This window comes from Cololabis saira, chromosome 14, assembly GCF_033807715.1.
Source record: "Cololabis saira isolate AMF1-May2022 chromosome 14, fColSai1.1, whole genome shotgun sequence".
Lineage (NCBI taxonomy): Eukaryota > Metazoa > Chordata > Actinopteri > Beloniformes > Belonidae > Cololabis > Cololabis saira.
Genome location: NC_084600.1, coordinates 32,198,521 through 32,220,288, shown reverse-complemented (window position 1 = coordinate 32,220,288; position 21,768 = coordinate 32,198,521). Strand labels below are relative to the sequence as shown.

Sequence of the window (21,768 nt, the reverse complement as noted above, 5' to 3'; positions counted from 1 at the left end):
AGTATCAACTCCGAACTGTTAGGATTTTATGAAATTGCTTAAAGGTTTTATGAAAGTGCTTAAAGTGTGCTCCATAGTGGTGGCTCTCAGGGCAGGACTACCTCTATTTTTTTAAGACCTGACTGTTAAGATTGTTTAGTTGAGTTCTCTTCTTTAAGTAAAGACAATAAAGAGAAACAGATGTTTTAAAACTGATGGGTAGGATTCCATCCTGTCTTTCTTAAAGTTTTTGTTATTTTAGATTTTTCCTGAGCTTACATCTCAAGTAAGAAACAATCAACAGAAATATATGGCTGAAACTGTGACATGTTTAGGTTTCTTTCCTAAAGCTGGCTCCACAGATACGGTTCAACATCCACACCTATAACTAGGGGTGTCAAATTGGCGCGTTAATTGCTATTAAAGCAATTACAGGCATATTTAGCACGTTATGTTTTTTAATCGCTTTATTTTTTAATCTAAATCTAAACTTTACTTTTTCTGTTTGCGAGGTGCCTTTATTATGAAATCTGTGTTCGTGCGCTAGGATCAAAGTTTCAAGCCCTCTTTTGTGCGCACGTAAGCTTTATTAATGATGCCCCTGATCCTTAACAAAACTACAACACCAGTGAGCTCGAGATTACCAAAGTTTTATTTTAACTGATGCGCATTCAGGAGAGTCGACATGCAGCACGCAGGCTGGACAGTCGAGTCTGAGGGCATGTTGGTTGTCTTCTTTTATATGGGAATGGGTAAGACCTGATAGACCATTGAAACAATGGTCATTGTTGGAAATTGTGGCCCCCCTGCATGAAAGACAGGATACCTAACAGTAGTCATTCAATGCAATTGTGGTCTCCTGCATCCGAAACATAGGTGCTAGTTCTCTTAGAGAAAGGCATGCAGTACAAAAAAGATAACACCAACACCTTTCATCTGCATCCACATCCTCCATATCCCCCCACTATCAGTTCCCCTCTCGCAGCTGACCCCCGTTAGTATTTTGCATTAAAACAGCTGTTGATCTTTTGTTAGAAAGTATACAATGTTTGAATTTTTCCATGAAAAGATCATGTGATTTTAATTTAAAGTAATTTAAATTAAGTTGCAACCCCCCACTCGGCTGCGTGTATGTGTGTGCGTGCGGGTGCATGTTTCATGTGCATCAGATTTTTATTCTATTTATCAGGGTATTTGATTGTACAGACATGCCTGTTAGGAGAGGAGGTTGAGAGAGAGGAAAAGGAGCAGAGTGAGACTGCTAAAGGCTGTGGACCCATCACCAGCTGGGTAGCAAAGAGCACAGCAGGTAGCACATGTACCAGCTGTATGTATGTATGTTGTCATTTCTTTAGTTTTGATTAGTGGGTATCCAGACTTATAATAGTTTTGTATTTTTCCATTAGTTTCCATTAGTTTAAGTATTAGTTTTAGTTTGTTATTATTATACGGGGTATTTGTCGTGGATAAGGTTTAAGAAGTTCAGAGCAGTTATTACAATACAAAACACAACAGCGTTTTATATTGTAATGTAACAAAGTAACAAATGTAACAAACCTATTGTCGGAAAGTGTTGAAGTCGTATTCCATGTGTCCATTTTTAAATTTCAGCACTTGCCCCTCCAAAGGTCTCTGCATGTCCCTGTTGAAGTCCATGTTATATTTATTTATATATTTAATTTTTTCATCCACGTATTTCTATTCTGTTTATTTATGTTATTATTAGGGCCCGAGCACTTGCATTGCGAAGGCCCTATTGTATCTGTAGGAATTTTTTTTTCTTTCTTTATTTTTCTTCTGACGAAAGGAGGGCCTTTTTGCCCCCCTAAACGTGCCCAAAAAGTCACCAAATTTTGCAGGCAAGCCAGGCCTGGCGAAAAATTTGATATTTAATGGTTTGCATTAATGGGCGTGGCAAAATGGCTCAACAGCGCCCCCGGAAAACTTTGTGCCTCAAGCCCCACAATAGGGTTTGACGTACATGCACGAAAATCGGTACACACCTGTTTCATGGTGCAACTTAAAGAAAAGTCTCCTGGCGCCATGGCCGAAACCGAACAGGAAGTCGGCCATTTTGAATTAATCGTGTCATTTTGGCGCAATTTATACCATTCCTTTGGCAGTTAATTCAGCCCGAACCGTAATGTGCACCCAGATGTGTTATACATCAAAATGTGTGTCTCCATCCTGCGACAACACGCATTACTGGATGGAGCGTCGGTACCGTGGGCTGATTGGCAGCCGGTCCCATCTCTCCTGATCCAGATCTGCTCGGCAGACGAGTCCACAGTTGTCTCAGTTGCCTGACTGGGAGGTGCTGGCTGTTGGCTTGCTGATCTCTTGCGTGCTTGCTGATTGGGTAACGTACTGCGTCACGCATCGCGTCACTTCCTGGTGTTGCGGTCCGTTGCTGCTGCACGGCGTGCGGGCACAGATCTCTCCCGACTTTTTTGTCTTAAACTTAGACTGTTTTCTGGTAAAATAGCACTATATCTGGTACATTACTGTCTTTATTTCAACACTCGCTCATTTTCTCTTCCGTAACTTTCACTGTCACCAATCACCAATACATTTTCTGTCCGTTAGCCTCCGTTAGCATCTTAGCATGGGCTCTCCGTCTCCCACCGTTTCACCTCTTTGCTGCTCAGTGTGTGAAATGTTTAGTTATTCCTCTGCCTCCTTTAGTGAAGACGGTAAGTGCTTAAAATGTAGTTTATTTACAGGGCTGGAGGCGAGGCTCAGTCAGTTAGAGGTCCGGTTCTGCCAATTTGACCATAGTCCGATAGCCTCCTCAGCTAACCAGGCTAAGCTAGCGGCGGACCGGCCCATAGCAGCTGAGGCTAGCCGCTCCCCTGCAGCTCCCGAGCAGCCGGCCAGTCAGGACCGGTGGGTGACGGTTCGGGGGAAGCGTAGTAAAGGGCTCACGGAACACCACCACCCGCTTCACGTGTCTAACCGATTTTCCCCACTCAGCGACACACCCGTTGAGAAGCCGACCCTGGTGATTGGCGACTCCATAGTCAGACATGTGAAGCCGACTCCAGAGACCATAGTTAGGTGTATCCCGGGGGCCAGAGCGGGCGACATAGAAGCAAATTTGAAGCTACTGGCAAAGGGTAATCGTAAATATGGTAAAGTTATCATCCATGTCGGAGCTAACGACTCCCGTCTTCGCCAGTCGGAAGTAACCAGAATGAATATTGTCTCGGTGTGTAACTTCGCTAAATCCATGTCGGACTCCGTAGGTTTCTCTGGCCCCCTCCCCAATTTGACCAGTGATGACATGTTTAGTCGCATGCTCTCGCTCCGTCGCTGGTTGTATCGGTGGTGTTCAGAAAACGACGTGGCCTTTATTGACAATTGGGAAACGTTCTGGGGAAAGCCCGGTCTGATTAGAAGAGACGGCATTCATCCCACCCGGGATGGTGCTGCTCTTGTCTCTAGTAATTTGGCCTGTTTCATTAGACCCTCTCCCTGACATTGCAGGGTCCAGGCCAGGATGCAGAGCTGTAGTTTAACACACTTCTCTGCTGCTTCTCGAGGACCAACGCCTGCCAACAAAACTATAAGATTACATGATGTAACTAGTAACTCTAACCAGGTGCCTAGCAAAATAGAAGTAGTTGCAGTTCCCCGCCCTCCACTAGTTCACCAGGTGCGGCGTTATAGAGGCGTTAACCAAAATAATCTTGTAAAAATTAAAACCAATGCACATTTGGTACCAATAAGAGACCGAAAAATTAGATGCGGACTACTAAATATACGATCATTAAGCTCCAAGTCTCTGTTAGTAAACGATATAATCACAGAGAGCAGGAGTGATGTTTTCTGCTTAACAGAAACATGGTTACAGGATGAAGAGTATGTTAGTTTGAATGAATCAACTCCGCCCGGCTACTTTAATCATCACATTCCTAGAAACACGGGCCGGGGCGGAGGAGTCGCAGCAATTTATAACTCCAGTCTCCAAACAAAAATTGAACCTAAGTGCAATCATAATACGTTTGAAAGCCTCACGCTTAGTCTGAAATTTCCGAGCTGGAAATCAGAGAAGCCAGTTGTGTTAGTGGTAGTGTATCGGCCCCCTGCTGGCGCTTATCTAGAGTTTTTGTCTGAATTTTCAGATTTCCTTTCTGGATTATTGATCAGTACAGATAAATTCATCATAGTGGGTGATTTTAATATTCATATGGATGTTGAAAGCGATAATCTTAAATTAGCTTTCAATTCTCTTCTAGAATCAATGGGTATCTCACAAAAAGTGGACGGGCCGACGCATTGTTTTGGTCATACTCTCGATCTCGTTCTCACCTACGGTGTTGAAACTGATGGTCTGTTGGTGTCACCTGTTAACTCCCTTTTATCCGACCATTATTTAATAACGTTGGAATTGAATGTTGTTGATGTTGAAGTGCAGGGCAGGAGGTATTATTTTAGCAGATGTTTGTCTGATGAAGCTATTGCTAAATTTAAGGAGACCGTTGCTCGTCTTGCGACAGTGGAAAATAGTGAAGCCTCTACTGAAGCAATAGAGGCCAGTGACCTGGGTTCTACCTCTGATGTTGATTTTCTTGTTAGTAACACTGCTGATCTGTTGCACTCAGCTTTAGATGAAGTTGCTCCTTTGAAAAGGAGGGTTTCTAGCCACAGGAGCTTAACTCCCTGGTACAATTCAGATATTCGCATGTTGAAACAAAGCGTGCGTAAAATGGAAAGGAAGTGGTACTCTTGTAGGTCTGTAGACTCTTATCGTGAATGGAAAGATATTCTAATAGTATATAAAAAAGCCATTCGCAAAGCAAGAACAGCTTATTATTCAACGTTGATAGAGGATAACAAAAGTAACCCACGTTTTCTGTTCAGCACTGTAGCCAGGCTGACAAAGAGTCACAGCTCTGTGGAGCCGTGTATTCCTGCAGCTCTCAGTAGTGAGGACTTTATGAGCTTCTTTAACAGTAAAATCACGAGAATTAGAGAAGAAATCAACCAGCCGGTTGTGGGCGTTTCTTCAGCTTTAGCGACTTCCCTAGGCTCTGACTTGTCTCTAGACTGATTTGATCCTATAGACCTCCCTGAGCTGACCTCACTCGTTAATAGAGCTAAGTCTACCACATGTATGTTAGACCCCATCCCGACTCGACTATTCAAAAATGTTTTTCCTCTTATTGGTGTGACAATACTGGACCAAATCAACCTATCCCTAAGCTTAGGATATGTACCACAGGTTTTCAAAGTGGCAGTAATTAAACCTTTACTTAAAAAACCTTCCCTTGACCCAGACACCTTAGCTAATTATAGGCCAATTTCTAACCTTCCATTTGTATCTAAAATTCTGGAAAAGGCAGTTTCAAGCCAGTTATGTGACTATTTGTATAGAAATGATCTGTTTGAAGTCTTTCAGTCAGGGTTCAGAATGCATCATAGCACAGAGACAGCACTGGTTCGAGTTACGAATGACCTTCTTATGGCCTCAGATAAGGGATTAGTGTCCATATTGGTTTTACTGGACCTCAGTGCTGCTTTTGACACTGTTGATCATGGCATTTTACTGCACAGGTTAGAGCATGTTGTTGGGATTAAAGGGACAGCTCTACGTTGGTTTAAATCATATCTATCTGACAGGTTCCAGTTTGTTCATGTACATGAGGTTTCTTCAGAACAGTCGAGGGTCTGTTATGGTGTTCCGCAGGGTTCAGTGCTAGGGCCAGTCTTGTTCAGTTTATACATGCAGCCGTTGGGAAGTATAATCCAGAATCACGGCATACACTTTCATTGTTATGCTGATGATACGCAGCTCTACTTGTCTATGAAGCCGGATGAAACAGAACCGTTAGTTAAACTTCAGGCATGTCTTAGGGACATCAAGGACTGGATGTCCAGAAATTTCTTGCTTCTAAATTCAGATAAAACAGAGGTTATCATTCTTGGTCCAGAGCATCCTAGGAAGGGATTAGATGGTGTTGCGATGGCTTCCAGTGCAACTGTGAGAAACCTTGGTGTTGTTTTCGATCAGGATTCAATTTAAAATTTTATTACTTGCATATAAAGCCCAAAACGGCTTAGCTCCGCAGTATTTACAAGATTTGATAGTGCCTTATGTTCCTGGCCGAGCTCTCCGCTCCCAGGGTGCAGGTTTACTCGTAGTTCCTAGAGTATCTAAATGTAGATTTGGAGGGCGGGCGTTCTGCTATCAGGCACCATTACTATGGAACCAACTTCCAATCTGGGTTAAGGAGGCTGACACCACCTCCACCTTTAAAACTAAACTTAAAACCTTTCTGTTTAGTAAAGCTTATAGTTAGTGTTAAGTAAACCTCTAGCTGGTGTTGGTAAATCTCTAGGTAGTGTAAACTTTAGTGTGTTAGAGTCAGTAGTCATTGTCGCAGCTATAGAACAAAACTATAATAGTTAGTCTCAAATATAGCTTCGCGGTAGATATGCTGCTATAGGCTTATGCTGCAGGGGGGCACCGACATGATCCGCTGGGCGGTGCCTCTCACCCTTCTTCTCCTCTCCTTTTCCCTGCCTCTCTTCTCCATTACCATTTTTATTTATTATAAATATCTCATAGCTATCATTTTTGTCCATTGTTCCTGTAGTTTCTTGTGCCGGCCCCCCTTTTTTCTCTTTTGTGTATGTTTGCAGGCCGGAGCCTCAGGAGCTGCGTTCTGGCCTGTGTTCCCGGCCCTCCCCCCCCTCTGGTCATCCCATTGCTTCTTCCACCTGCCTACGTGGATGTCTGCTGTTGCTGCTTCCGCCTGCCTGCACCCCCCCCCCCCCCTCTGGTCATCCCGCTGCTGCTTCCACATGACTGTTGTGTGCTGCTGACGCCCCCCCCCCCCCTCTGGTCATCCCGCTGCTGCTTCCACATGACTGTTGTGTGCTGCTGACGCCCCCCCCCCCCCCCACCTCTGGTCATCCCGCTGCTGCTTCCACCTGCCTGCTGTGTGCTGTCGACGTCCCTGACTCCCCCAGTCTGGCCTTCGGCAGGAGGGTCCCCCCTTATGAGCCTGGTCCTGCTCAAGGTTTCTTCCCTCCTAAAGGGGAGTTTTTCCTTGCCACTGTTTGGCTTAAGGCTTTTCTCCCACTAAGGGAGTTTTTACCTGCCATTGTTTATATAATAATTGCTCGGGGGTTTATGTTTATGTTTATGTTTATGTTTATGTTTATGTTTATGTTTATGTTTATGTTCATGTTCTGGATCTCTGGAAAGCGTCTAGAGACAACATCTGTTGTATTAGACGCTATATAAATAAAATTGAATTGAATTGAATTGAATTACTTTTCTCTTTCTAAAGTGTTACCGTGGCGACGCTAGACGCCAAAAAGCGCGCCCACCCTTCATCTGATTGGTTCAGACAGAAAAAACTTTGTGCCTCAAGCCCCACAATACGGTTTGGCGTACATGAACGAAAATCGGTACACACCTGTATCATGTCGCAACTTAAAGAAAAGTCTCTTGGCGCCATGGCCGAAACCGAACAGGAAGTCGGCCATTTTGAACATTCTGAATTAATCGCGTAATTTTGGAGCAATTTATGCCATTCCTTCGACAGTTAATACGGCCCGAACCGTAACGTGCACCCAGGTGTGTTATACATCAAAATATGCGTCTCCATCCTGTGACTACGTGCATTACTTTTCTCTTTCAAAAATGTTACCGTGGTGACGCTAGATGCCAAAAAGCGCACCCACCCTTCATCTGATTGGTCCATATTTGATAGTTTCACCAAAAGTCACCAAATTTTGCATGCAAAGCCAGGCCTGGTGATACATTTGATATTTCATGGTTTGCATTAATGGGCGTGGCCTAACGGCTCAACAGCGCCCTCTAGAAAACTTTTATCTGCCATAACCTCCTGGCCTAAGCCTCCTGGCCACATGTCCGGCCCGGACCGGGTGGCCGGGGTTCGCCTGGGTCACGGTCCGCCTCCGCGGGATCCCTGGCTGCCTCTTCCCGTAGTCGTGGGGGCCCTGCCCATGGGTCTCCTCGGCTGCCACTGGTGGGGGGCGGGCCTCGCTGGCGGTGGGTTTCTTCCCACCCTCTCCTCGCCCTCTGTGGGGTTGCTGGTGGCCTGGGTTCCGGGTTCTTCCTTGTTGGCCTCTGGTCTCGCGGGTGGCGGGGTTGACTCCCCCCCCTCCCCCACTATAGATACACTTGAGGTGGAGCTTTGACAGGATTATTACACACACACACACACACACACACACACACACACACACACAAACACACACACACACACACACACACACACACACACACACACATACATATACACACACATACACACACATACAAACACATAGCCACACATACACATACACACACACACACAGCCACACAGACATATACACACACATACACACACATAACCACACAGGCATATACATACATACACACACACATACATATACACACACACACACATAGCCACACAGACATATACATACATGCACACACACGCATAGACATACACATTGGCTTATTCACCTGCATGCTTTCTCTGTAGTTTTTGGGGTTAGTTAGTCACGGCAGCTTAGCTCAGATTGTGATTCGATCTCGAGATTTGGGACGATTGCTGCTCGTGTTTTGGTCGGTTCCGTGTCGGTTTCGTGTTTCGTTTGTGGTTTTTGTTGCAGACTTCCAGTGCTCGACGTGTGCTTCCATGTGCTCTTGCTTCCTGGTTTAGCAGCAGATGTCACCCCCCCACCCCCCCCAAAAAAACAAAAAAAAAACACTGGATTTGTATGTGTATATATATATGTATGTGTATGCGTATGTATACGTATATATATATATATATGTATATATATTAAATATAGTAACAATGCACATATATATGCCTTAGGTTTTTACCAGCATGGCATTAACCATTAATAACTTTTTAACTGACAGGACACAGCAAGTGAGAGTGAATGGAACTGTTTCAGAGCAGGTTTCATCCTCCACTGGCTCCCCACAAGGATGTGTGCTCTCTCCTCCCTTATTCATCCTCTATACGGATATGTGCCGTAGTAGCAGAGAGGATAGAACCATTTTAAAGTATGCTGACGATACGGTTATTGTCAGCCTGCTGAAAAACAATGAGACGAGCCACGGCCCAGTTGTCAATGATTTCCTTGACTGGTGCAGTAAGTCTTTTCTTCAAATGAATATTTCTAAAACAAAAGACATGATCATTGACTTTCGCAAAAACAGTGCTCCCAACCAAGAAGCTACAGTTTTACAGGGTCAGACAGTGGAGTGTGTCAGCACATATAAATATCTGGGAACTGTCATCGACAACAAACTGAACTTTGAGGAAAACTGTCAAGCTGTGTACAAAAAGGGACGCCAGCGCCTGTTTTGTTTGAGAAAACTGTCTAATTTTAACATTTCCAGGACCATGCTGATCTTGTTTTATCGTGCTTTTATAGAATCAGTTTTATCTTTCTGTCTTGCTTCATGGTTTGGAAATGCGTCCCTTAAAAACAAAAACTGTTTAAACCAAATTGTTTAAACCAAAATGGTCGAGCAAGCTGATTGGAGAGTCTCAGCTTCAGCCAGAAACCCTGTTTTCTAAACAGTTACAGAGGATAGCTGGCTCTATTTTAAAAGACAACTCCCACCCTCTTAAATGTGAGTTTCAGCTGCTCCCATCAGGTCGGAGGTTCAGGGTCTGCTTGTAAAACCAAACGCTACAAAAATAGCTTTGTACCAGCAGCCATCAATGCTATTAATAAGTGAGGGAATCTATCTAATATGTGTGCAGACAAGAAAAAAAAATGTTCGTGCGCTAGGATCAAAGTTTGTGTAAAGATATGCACATTTTTCCATTAGTTTTTTTTTTAAAATCCCAACCTTTGCGTAGAAGGTGGCGTGCGCATCTTTCAAGCCCTGTTTTGTGCGCACGCAATCTTTATAAATGAAGCCCCAGATGATTATGGGTTGATGTCACCAATTAGCTGTCAGAAAGATATTAGTCCACTTTCTTTAACTGATTAATTCTGACCTCAGTTGCGAGAGTGATTCATTATTATTTCATTTCATTTTACTTCTTTACAGAGTTGATGGCCCTATTCAACTAGGAAGATGGTAAAAAATGTACCTTCATAATTATTATTTCAGATACCCTGGAACACATATTATGATGGGGCCCCTATGAGAATCATCATTAATAATTCATTATTATATTAATCATTTACATTCATAAATATGTGATAACTGTGGACTTGAATGAATTGTATCTGCATCGAATGCTGATCTTGTTTAGTGCCTTGATGGATTTGTGTGCCTCATCTGTTTGACCTTGAATGTTTTATAGACTCCAGAAATGTTAATCAGTAATGTCAAAGTGTCGAGAAAACAGGTCCTTAGTACTGGCCCAGACTGGGAACAAGAACAACCAGGCACTAAACACAACCCTGTAATGTATTCATGATGATCTCTGGGAATTTCAACCTCACCTCCATGTTTATCCTAATTTTACTAAATATTTGAATTCCTTATCCCTACGTGATTGACACCACTACTATGTAATTTCCCTTTAGGATCAATAAAGTTGTACACATTTCAAGGACGTGGTCTGATGGTCACAGATACACTAAACTTTGTACAGTCATGTACTATGTACACCATTTGCAGCAGGCCCGATATCAAATGCCAGGGAGCCAATCCAGAGATAGAATAGTTTTTTTTAAATTTTGTAATAGTTTTTATTTTAGTGTTTCAGTTTGTTAGATTATTTCAGTTTTATTTAAGTTTTTTAAGTATTGACTTAAAGAAAGAAATCTGGGATGGCAACATTTCCACAAAGAACAAAAGTCCTTTATTCTTTCTTTTAACTATTTAAAATAATTAATCACAAAAAAATAAAAAACAGGGAATGAAGACAAAAAGAAAACAAAACAAATTCAGTTAGTGCTGCATTGTTCGTTTCAATTTAATAAAAAACATTATTTCTTTGAACAGGATTATTTTGTCACTGTTAGTTTCAGTTTCAGCGTCAGTTTTTGTTAACTGTAATGACTGGTCCACTATCATCTTCAAAAGTTTTCTTGTCTAAGATAGATCCAAGATAGGATCAAGGATCAGTTTTTATGACCGACTCTGATGGAGAAACGCTTCACAATGCTGGTACGCAGGTCTTTACTGACCAGTCCATAGATGATGGGGTTGATGGTAGGAGGAATCACGATGAACAGGATGCTGAAGAAGCTCCTAATGTTGTGTGTGATGGAGGGTATCCTGTAACTTACAATTATGATCACAGAAGCTATTTGATAAAGCACATATATGATAAGGTGAGGTACACATGTCTGCAAGGCTTTGTTGCTGGTCCCCCTGTCAGTTCTGCTTTGTTTAAAAGAAGCTCTCAGGATTCTGATGTAGGACAAAGCAATGATGACGAAGACTCCTGTACTCAAAGTCCAGGTCATGGCCAGACCTGGAAAACATTTAAAAAAAATAACATTTTTGGCTTAGTAGCATCGGTGGGACATGATGACAGGATATTCAACAATTCTGTCATGGTTTTTGTTTTGGATAGTTCCTGTTTTATTTTCAAAATCTGTTCTTGGTTTGCTTTGACCCGATTTACTTCCCTCACACAGTCTTTCCTGATCCTTTGCACTGTGTCCCGTCAATGCCTGTTTCCTGACCTGTGACAAATTCTCTTTCCTGTACAGAATTCATTTAAATAAAGCAGCGATCCGACTCTTAATTCTCAGATAAATGACTGACCGTAGATGTTACTTGTTGGGGTGGCAATGCAGGCCAGGTTTAAGATGCTCCGGTTGCTGCAGTAGACGTGTTTGATGGTTCGGCCACACAGCGGCACATTCATGTGGAAGCTGAAGAGCACGGCTATGAGCAGCAGGGCGACAATCCAGGCCAGAGTGCAGCAGATGTGCAGCCGAGCCGACGTCATGATGGTGTGGTACCTGAGCGGCTCACAGACTGCAACGTACCTGCACAGAAACAAGTCAAGAAGTAAATCCACAGCTTTTTCTACTCCGGAAAGTTGGCAGCAGAGGTCTCAAAGTTCTGTTGGAAGATCAACACCAGGAAGAAAAAAAGGAATCTGTGAGGATTTTTCTTGATGTTCTGAATTTGTTACCTGTCATATGCCATCACGCCCAGGATCGTCTGCACAGCGACGCCGTACGTGTGCACACAGAAGCCCTGGGTGATGGCCGGGGCATAGGCGATCCTCTTCTGCCCCATCAAGAAGTGCATCATAAGGCGAGGCAGCACCGTCGTGGCCCCCAGCAGATCACAGACCATCAGGTGACAAACCATCACAAACATGGGTCTGTGCAAGTTTTTGTCCATGAAGATGATACACACCACCGCACCGTTCCCCAACAGCACCACCAAATAGGTCAGAAGAACCAGGAAGAACAGGAGAGGACCGTAACCTGGAGGCACATCGAAGCCCTCCAGTTCAAACACGATCGGCTGCTTGAGGGGAACGACCATTGTTTGGTTTTCCATCCAAGTTTGGTTCTGTAAAATAAAAGGTAGATAAAGGAAGATGAAACCCTTTTAGGCAGGTAAGCACTCAGACATCAGACAGTGATGATGTCAGATAAACCTGCTGCAACAAACTCCTATAAAAAGCTGCTAAACACATAAATACATGTCACACTTTTCAGTATCATTTACAGTTAAGTACTGAAAAGAGATCATTCAACATTACCTCTAAAAGAAACAACTGACATTAATGGAATCAGTTTAGGAGAGATTTAACTTTTAATTGAACTTTTATTCAAACACATCAACAGAAGAGAGGCTTAATGTTGAATGAAAGAGATGTCCATCCGTCCATCAGAAGACGGATGTTGCTCTGACTTGATGAGGTGGGTGTGTTGTCCTTTTATTGACTTCATTTAGTTTTTGATGCCTTCTTGGTGTCATCTGTACCATGGAAACACCAGGATGAGACTGGTCTCCAGAGCAGAAGACTTATGTCTGAGATTTCTGTATGGCCTGAATCAGGAAAAATTGACATATTTTTCTTGCTTTTTTCCACTTCAGTCCAGAATCTTCTGTAGTTCTGACTGATGGAGAGATTTGAGCTCATAAGCTTTTGGAGTTGGAGGTAAATCACTGATCATGCCGTGACTCCTGTGTCTTATTAACAGTCTTTTGTCCACTGTAACTGTGGGTATAGTTTGATTTGAAAGGTGGAGGGGTGTACAGTTCAGAGTTGGGTGCGCTGGCAGAAGAAAATGTGATTTTGTGTTTCTTTACAAACATTCGGACTAATACAGAATAATTAATAAAATATTATCAGGTTCCCCTAGTTGTTATCAGGTCCATCATGAAGTCCCTCTAGTAATTTATCAGGTCCCCCTAGTCTTTATCAGCTCCCCTAGTTATTATCAGGTCCATTAGTTATTATTGGGTCAACTAGTCGTTATCAAGTTCAATAGATATTATCAGGTCTGTCAGGGTTTTGACACTTCCTCCCAGTTTTAGTTTCAGTTCTGTCTTGCCCCGCCTGTGTCCCATCTGCCCTGATTGTGTCCGCACCTGTGTCTCGTCTTGTCTCGTTATCCCCTCAGTATATCTTGTCTTGTCATTCCTTGGTTCCCTGTCGGTCCGTACTGTGTCTTCCTCCATGTCTCCTCGTACCTTTTTCTTGATCCTGGTTTTTTTGTTCATCCTGCTTTGCAGCGCTTTGTTTTGCCTTTTTGGAATAAATCCCTTTTGTTTTGAGAACTCCTGCCTCCAGCCTCCCTCTGTCTCCTGCACTTGGGTCCTAAAACAACCTAACCATGACAGAACGGACCGACCAAGTGGACCCAGCGGGAGAGTACCTCACCATGTTGGACTTCCTCTGCCGTGAAGCGGCTAAAAACGTGCGTGAGTGTTGGGACCCCTTTTGGGGAACACGCCTGGCTCTGGGTGGGCCCAGGAGCCTGCAGAGGCAACGGCGACGGCGTCAGCGCCAGCGCCAGCCCCAACCTGTCCCTGTTCCTGTGGTGGTCCCGGACGCACCTCTCCACGTTCCTGTGGTGGTCCCGGACGCACCTCTCCACGTTCCTGTGGTGGTCCCGGACGCACCTCTCCACGTTCCTGTGGTGGTCCCGGACGCACGTTCCCACGTTCCTGTGGTGGTCCCGGACGCATCAGCCCCTCCTCCGGTGATGGTTTCGGACCCCCCTCAGCCAGCTCCGAGGGTTAGTGTCCCCCCCCAGCCGGCTCCGAGGGTTCGTGTCCCCCCCCAGCCGGCTCCGAGGACTCGTGTCCCCCCCCAGCCGGCTCCGAGGACTCGTGTCCCCCCCCAGCCGGCTCCGAGGACTCGTATCCCCCCCCAGCCGGCTCCGAGGACTCGTGTTCCCCCCCAGCCGGCTCCGAGGACTCGTGCCCCCCCTCAGCCGGCTCCGAGGACCCGTGCCCCCCCTCAGCCAGCTCCGAGGATCCGTGCCCCCCCTCAGCCAGCTCCGAGGACCCGTGCCCCCCCTCAGCCAGCTCCGAGGACCCGTGTTCCCCCCCCAGCCCGCCCTGGATGTGGACTGTGGGGACATCTGGGATCTGTCCCTTGAGGGGGGGCCAGCGCCCCGAACCCGGGTACCCCCGCAGCCGGCACCTCGGACCCGGGTACCCCCGCAGCCGGCACCTCGGACCCGGGTACCCCCGCAGCCGGCACCTCGGACCCGGGTACCCCCGCAGCCAGCGCCACGGACACGGGTCCCCACTCGGGCAGCTCCGGGGATCCTCTGCCCCCCGACGCCGGCTCCCCGCATCCTGTCTGCTCCTGTTCCGGTTCCCCGCATCCTGTCTGCTCCTGTCCCGGCTCCCCGCCTCCTGTCAGCCCCGACTCCGGATCCTGAGGCGGCCCCGCAGTCCTCTGTTCCTGAGGCGGTCCCGCAGTCCTCTGTTCCTGAGGCGGTCCCGCAGCCCTCTGTTCCTGAGGCGGTCCCGCAGCCCTCTGTTCCTGAGGCGGTCCCGCAGCCCTCTGTTCCTGAGGCGGTCCCGCAGCCCTCTGTTCCTGAGGCGGTCCCGCAGCCCTCTGTTCCTGAGGCGGTCCCGCAGCCCTCTGTTCCTGAGGCGGTCCCGCAGCCCCGTCAGGTCCCAGAGCCCCGTCAGGTCCCAGAGCCCCGTCAGGTCCCAGAGCCCCGTCAGGTTCCCGAGCCCCGTCAGGTTCCCGAGCCCTGTCAAGTCCCCGAGCCACGCCAAGAATCCCCGTCACGCCCCCGCCAAGACCCAGGCCTAGGCCTCGGGGACGCCCCCCCGAGCTGTCTCGCTGGTCTGCCCGGTTCCGAGGTCGGCCCCCGGAACTTTGGCCGTGTGTGGCTTGTCATTCCTTGGTTCCCTGTCGGTCCGTACTGTGTCTTCCTCCATGTCTCCTCGTACCTTTTTCTTGATCCTGGTTTTTTTTGTTCATCCTGCTTTGCAGCGCTTTGTTTTGCCTTTTTGGAATAAATCCCTTTTGTTTTGAGAACTCCTGCCTCCAGCCTCCCTCTGGCTCCTGCACTTGGGTCCTAAAACAACCTAACCATGACAAGGTCCTCTAGTTAATATCAGGTCCCCTAGTTATCATCATGTCCACTAGATATCATCAGATCCCACTAGTTGTTATCAGGTCCCTCTAGTTATTATCAGGTCCCACTAGTTGTCGTCACGTCCCTTAGTTATTATCAGGTGCCCCTAATTGTTATCAAGTCCTCTAGTTATTATCAGGTCTCCCTAGTTATAATCAGTTCCCTTAGTTATCACCAGGTCCCTCTAGTTATCACCGGGTCCCCCTAGTTGTTATAAATACCACTAGATATTATCAGGTCCTCCTAGTTATTATCAGATCCACTAGTTATTATCGGGTCAACTAGTTGTTGTTAGGTCCCCTAGTTAATATCAGGTTCCCTAGTTATTATAGTTTGGATCCAATCAGGGTCCTGGAGCTATCACGCACAAATGGACCAACTCTCTTAGACAGTTAATATTGTTGATGGATTGTCTGAGTTAGCAACAGTAACTTAGGGGAGCAGGACTTACTGACAGGTCAATTGGGCTTGGAAAAAGCTGTTTTTCTATTTATATGAGGTCCCATTTGCTTGATCCATTATGGTCAGATGATTTTTTATGTTTTTGTACAAAACTTTTTGTATTAAAAGAGGTGACACTAACCTTTGCACACTTGCATCTTCCCATAAGATAAATGAATGTTATTTGACGAATAAAGAACTATGTTCTGAACTGTTAATCTGCAGGTTTAACCTTATTAGTGTGACAAAGTCCCAACTCATGAAATGGTGTTTCAGGTTGGGATTTGGGTGTCTCCATGGTGCAGTTGATACCGGGGAGGCATCAGACATGAAGTGAAGGCATTAAAAGGACGATGTGCTTTGATCTAAAAGACAGAACAGACTCTATGTTCTCCCCGACTACAGTTTTGTCATGGTTTGACTTTAAACTTGGTCTCTCTGGACGGTGAATTCCTCTCGGACTGTCTTTTCATTTAGAACCAGTTGCATGTTTTGGAGGTACACTGCGTGATGCTGCGAGTTTACTACTACTTTTGTTTTTTACATAGTCTTTACATGTGTGCATTTTATGGAGCTGCTGCCTAATCTCATTGTATCATTATAATGATAATAAAGGCTCTCTATTCTATTCTATTCCATTCTATTCTATTCTATTCTATTCTATTCTATTTTACTACTACTACTACTACTACTATTACTAGCACTACTGTCATTTAGCAAACACTTTTATCAAAAGCGACTAACATCCAAGAGTACATCTTAGAGTTTAATTGTTTAATAACTTTTTACAAGAATGATTACAGCATGATGCATTGTCTGACAACTCACTAATCTAAAAGGCATTAACATTCCAGTTTTTGTTTTGTTTTCTTAAACAGAGTCATACTGCTTTGGATGGAAAACCAAACAATGGTCGTTCCCCTCAAGCAGCCGATCGTGTTTGAACTGGAGGGCTTCGATGTACCTCCAGGTTACGGTCCTCTCCTGTTCTTCCTGGTTCTTCTGACCTATTTGGTGGTGCTGTTGGGGAACGGTGCGGTGGTGTGTGTCATCTTCATGAACAAAAACCTGCACAGACCCATGTTTGTGATGGTTTGTCACCTGATGGTCTGTGATCTGCTGGGGGCCACGACGGTGCTGCCTCGCCTCATGATGCACTTCTTGATGGGACAGAAGAGGATCGCCTATGCCCCGGCCATCGCCCAGGGCTTCTGTGTGCACACGTACGGCGCCGCTGTGCAGACGATCCTGGGCATGATGGCATATGACAGGTAATAAAATGCAAAACATAAGTTTCTTCTTTGAAAAAGAAAATTCTCAGATTTTCAAAGAGCTTTATGCATGTGATTTTTCTAAAGAGGCATTCTTTTGAGGCGCATTTACATTTTCTGCAAATTTGTACATTTTGTTTAATATCCTAACAAATTTTAATATTTATAATTAACTGGAAAATCTCACATGAAAAGTTTTCATGCCATATACAGGACTGTCTCAGAAAATTTGAATATTGTGATAAAGTTCTTTATTTTCTGTAATGCAATGAAAAAAACAAAAATGTCATACATTCTGGATTCATTATAAATCAACTGAAATATTGCAAGCCTTTTATTATTTTAATATTGCTGATTATGGCTTACAGTTTAAGATTAAGATTCCCAGAATATTCTAATTTTTTGAGATAGGATATTTGAGTTTTCTTAAACTGTAAGCCATGATAAGCAATATTCAAATAATAAAAGGCTTGCAATATTTCAGTTGATTTGTAATGAATCCAGAATGCATGACGTTTTTGTAATTGCATTACAGAAAATCATAATATTTTAATTTTCTGAGACAGTGTATGTATCCTTCAGCAGCAGGAACTCTCAGTTGATGTTTCCTGTCTGATTTCATCAGCATCTCTCATGGTTGTGGAGGAATTCTGGTCCATTTTTCTTTCCAACGTTGCTTCAGGTCATTGAGATTTGTGGAAATTCACTACTCTGCAGCTTTCTGAAAAAAGAGCATCTCAACCAGGTTCAAGTCTGGACTTTGACCAGGTCATTCCAGAACCTAGGTTCTTTTATTTTTCATTATTCTGATGTAGATGTGCTGCTGTGTTTGGGATAATTTCCTGTCACATGACCTAGTTTATCTGTCAGACAGATGTCCTCACATTTGTCTCTAGAAGATTCTGATCTACAGAGGACTTCACTGTCCACTCAATGACTGACAGGTATCCAGGTCCAGACCATCATCCCTACACCACAGTGCTTGACAGTGTTTCTGGTGTTTCTGCTGGTTTTTTCCAAAGATGGTTCTGGACATAAAGACCAAACATCTCCACTTTGGTCTCATCTATCCAGAAGACATTGTTCCAGAAGTCTGCTGGTTTGTTCAGATGCAGTTTTGTGAACTTCAGTCACACTTCCATGTTCTTTTAGATTCTCCTGGAAACTCTTGCAAAAAAACTGAACTGGTTCAGTCTTCTAATTCTACTTTCATGGACTTAAACATTTAACATGCTCAGTGAGGCCTGTAGGCTCCGAGATGGAGCTTGGATATTTTGTACTTGTCCTAGCACTTTAAACTCTGATGACATGGATGACACTTGCTCTGACATTCACTCCTGGAAAGACTTACAGCCGTCCTGAAAAATCTTACTGGGTGTAGTACAATGGACTCCAGATAGTTGGGAAGTGGTTTTATACTCTTTCTGGATTGATGGCCAGTAAGAGTAGCTTCTCTAAGACCATTGCTGATAGACATCAGCTTTTCTTGAGCTTTTCTCCTACACACCTGCTGATACTTAGCAGTTCCTGGGTGTAACTCTTAAACCTGCAACTGTCTATACTTAATGGCTGATGATTAGAAATGTAGAAATGTAATCATCTTGAATTTTCTTTCTCTGACACAGATTGACTTCTTTTATTAGCAGAACACAATCAACTAATCATATATAATAGAAAATAATTTAAAAAACCTATAAAAACCTATATATGATATATAAAATTACTCTTACTGGTATTCAGTTGCAGACAGTGTTATTTCATGCCATTTGTCTTTAAATTCATGTAATCTGTAATTATACAGCTATTCATGCATTTCAGCTATGCACCATGTGAATAATTTAGGGCTTCCAATGAGGTTATAAAACCATGACAGTTTTCAAAGAGGTGATGCCCGCAGGTGATTTTAATAATGAGTTAGTACAAAAGTAGTATCCAGTAAAAGCTGAGTTTTTCAGGCGCAAACATACACAGAGGATCTCCACTTAGTTAACAAATGGGTGACAAAATGTTTGAAATGTTTTAAAATATTTGCATACGTCTCCTTCTGATGTTCACACTGCCATTAAACTGTTAATGCTGATTTCTTTATCAACAGCCGATAGAGCCACATGGGAACCTTTGTCGACAGTAAGTCAAACCTGTTCCCTGTGCATGTTGGACTTTGGCAGAGCTGCCCTTTATCACCGGTTCTGCTATTAATCTTTATTGATAGGATTTCTAGGCATAGCCAGGTGCCAGAGGGGGTCCGGTTTGGGAACCACAGGATTTCATCTCTGCTTTTTGAAGATGATGTTGTCCTGTTGGCTTCATTGGGCTAGCACTTCAGGTTATGCTGGGGTGGAGTGCGGAGCGGATGGGATGAGAAGCACCTCCAAATCCGAGGTCATGGTTCTTGACCAGAAAAGGGTGGTATAAGATGGAGAGGTCCTGCCTCAAGTGAGTTTAAGTATCTCTGTGTCTTGCTCACGAGTGAGGGAAAGATGGAGCGTGAGATTGACAGACAGATTGGTGCAGTGTCCGCAGTTATGTGGTCGGTGTACTAGACAGCCGTGGTGAAGAAGGAGCTAGTCGAAAGGCAAAGCTCTTGATTTACTGGTCAATCTACACCCCGTCCCCTCACCTATGGTCATGAACTTTGGGTAATGACTGAAAGGACAAGATTGCAGATACTACCTTGAATAGCTGGAGGAAGTGTTTGGGGTGAGTCTGGGTCTGGGCATCTCTGATTAGACCGCTACCCCCGCTTCCCTGTTCCCCAGTCAGTATTTCTGACATGTTTATGAAGAAATGGACACCAACTACTCTGGACCAAGGATGAAATGCCGGCTTGTGTGCATGCCTGAGTGCACAGTTTGTCTTTAAGTGGTAAATGTTGAAGATTTACTTCTTGGACTCATTGTTTTTTGGGCAGGTACGTTGCAGTCTGTGAGCCTCTCAGGTACCACGCCATCATGACGTCGGCTCGGCTGCACATCTGCTGCGCTCTGGCCTGGATTGTCGCCCTGCTGCTCATAGCCGTGCTCTTCAGCTTCCACATGAATGTACCGCTGTGTGGCCGAACCATCAAACACGTCTACTGCAGCAACCGGGGCATCTTAAACCTGGCCTGCATTGCCACCCCAACAAGTAACATCTACGGTCAGTTCATTTTCCCAAACAAGATACTAAATCACTCACACAGCATTTGGTTGAGTGGGCCCCATATGAGTCTGTGGGTTCCATGTTTCTCCATGTGAATTGTTCATCATGGTTATGCTCAGGTGGGTGATTAATAAGCATTATAAAAATGTATATAAAAATATGAGTCTCATTTGGGCCAACCAAATAAGCACACATAAGCAAACCCAAGACAGGAATTCACCTGAAGCTAAAACAGAGCCAGTGGACATGAACGTAAGGCTACAATAATTCAGCCTATTGATGTTTCACATGGACACCTAAATACAAATGTTTGCAGGGTAATACCGGCATCTTTTTATGTTTTCCAGGTCTGGTCATGACCTGGACTTTGAGTACAGGGGTCTTCGTCATCATTGCTTTGTCCTACATCAGAATCCTGAGAGCTTCTTTTAAACAAGGCAGAACTGACAGGAGCACCAGCAACAAAGCTTTGCAGACATGTGTACCTCACCTCGTTGTGTATCTGCTCTATGAAATAGCTTCTATGATCATAATTGTGAGTCTACGGTTCCCCTCTGTCACTCAAAATATAAGGAAATTCTTCAGCATCATGATCATCATGATTCCTCCTGCCATCAACCCCATCATCTACGGACTGGTCAGTAAAGACCTACGTGCTAGAATAATAGGGCGTTTCTCTCTCAGAGTCGGTCATAAAAGCTGACAAACTCGCTGTGACTGAGTTTCTTTGACTATTTTGTTCTTAAAAATGGCGCTGGCTCCCTGGCATTTGATATTTGATATATTTGACCAATCAGATGAAGGGACGGGGCTAATTTGCACCAATTATGTTCAAGGACTCAAAACCGAGTCAGACGACACCACCCATGACTCTCTATGTGAAACCATTCAAAAGTTATGGCAGAAAGTAGGAACTATCAAATATGGACCAATCAGATGAAGGGGGGTGCGCTTTTTGGCGACGCTAGACCCCCTTCTTCTGATTGGTCCATATTTGATAGTTCCCCAAAAGTCACCAAATTTTGCACGCAAGCCAGGCCTGGCGAAAAATTTGACATTTAATGGTTTGCATTAATGGGCGTGTAGTGGCCACTCACTAGCAGGACACTGTTTAGTTTCAGTAGGTTAGAATTCACAAGAATCTAGCCGTTATTACTGATGACGATGAGTTTTCAGTTAGTGTTCTGTTACCGTTGGTGACGGGCAGTTGTAACGAGAGACTGAAATAAACAACTCAAACATCTTTTGTTCCCAAACTCCTACATTGGTGACCCCGATTTTCTTTGGACATTTCCAGAGTTAACTGGACAGACAGCAACATGGCAACAAATTAAGTTTCTCAATTTTTTTTTTTTTATACTTTATTTTTCTATAATGTGCCACACCTTAGTGACGTTCAGTATAA

The 21,768-nt window shown here is 44.4% G+C and overlaps 2 protein-coding genes across 2 annotated transcripts; one reads left to right on the top strand and one right to left on the bottom strand.

The window, feature by feature from the left end:
• Nucleotides 1-11,049: 11,049 nt before the first annotated feature.
• On the bottom strand, nt 11,050-12,454 carry LOC133459365 (olfactory receptor 2K2-like). Its single transcript, XM_061739257.1, has 3 exons — nt 12,078-12,454; nt 11,702-11,928; nt 11,050-11,405 (listed from the first exon to the last, which is right to left on the bottom strand). The coding sequence occupies exons 1-3, from the start codon at nt 12,452-12,454 to the stop codon at nt 11,050-11,052; spliced, it is 960 nt and encodes a 319-aa protein (XP_061595241.1).
• Nucleotides 12,455-12,814: 360 nt separating this feature from the next.
• On the top strand, nt 12,815-21,066 carry LOC133459364 (olfactory receptor 2K2-like). Its single transcript, XM_061739256.1, has 4 exons — nt 12,815-12,819; nt 16,830-17,222; nt 20,134-20,360; nt 20,711-21,066. Exons 1-4 carry the CDS (start codon nt 12,815-12,817, stop codon nt 21,064-21,066), a joined length of 981 nt encoding a protein of 326 aa, XP_061595240.1.
• The last annotated feature ends 702 nt before the right edge of the window (nt 21,067-21,768 follow it).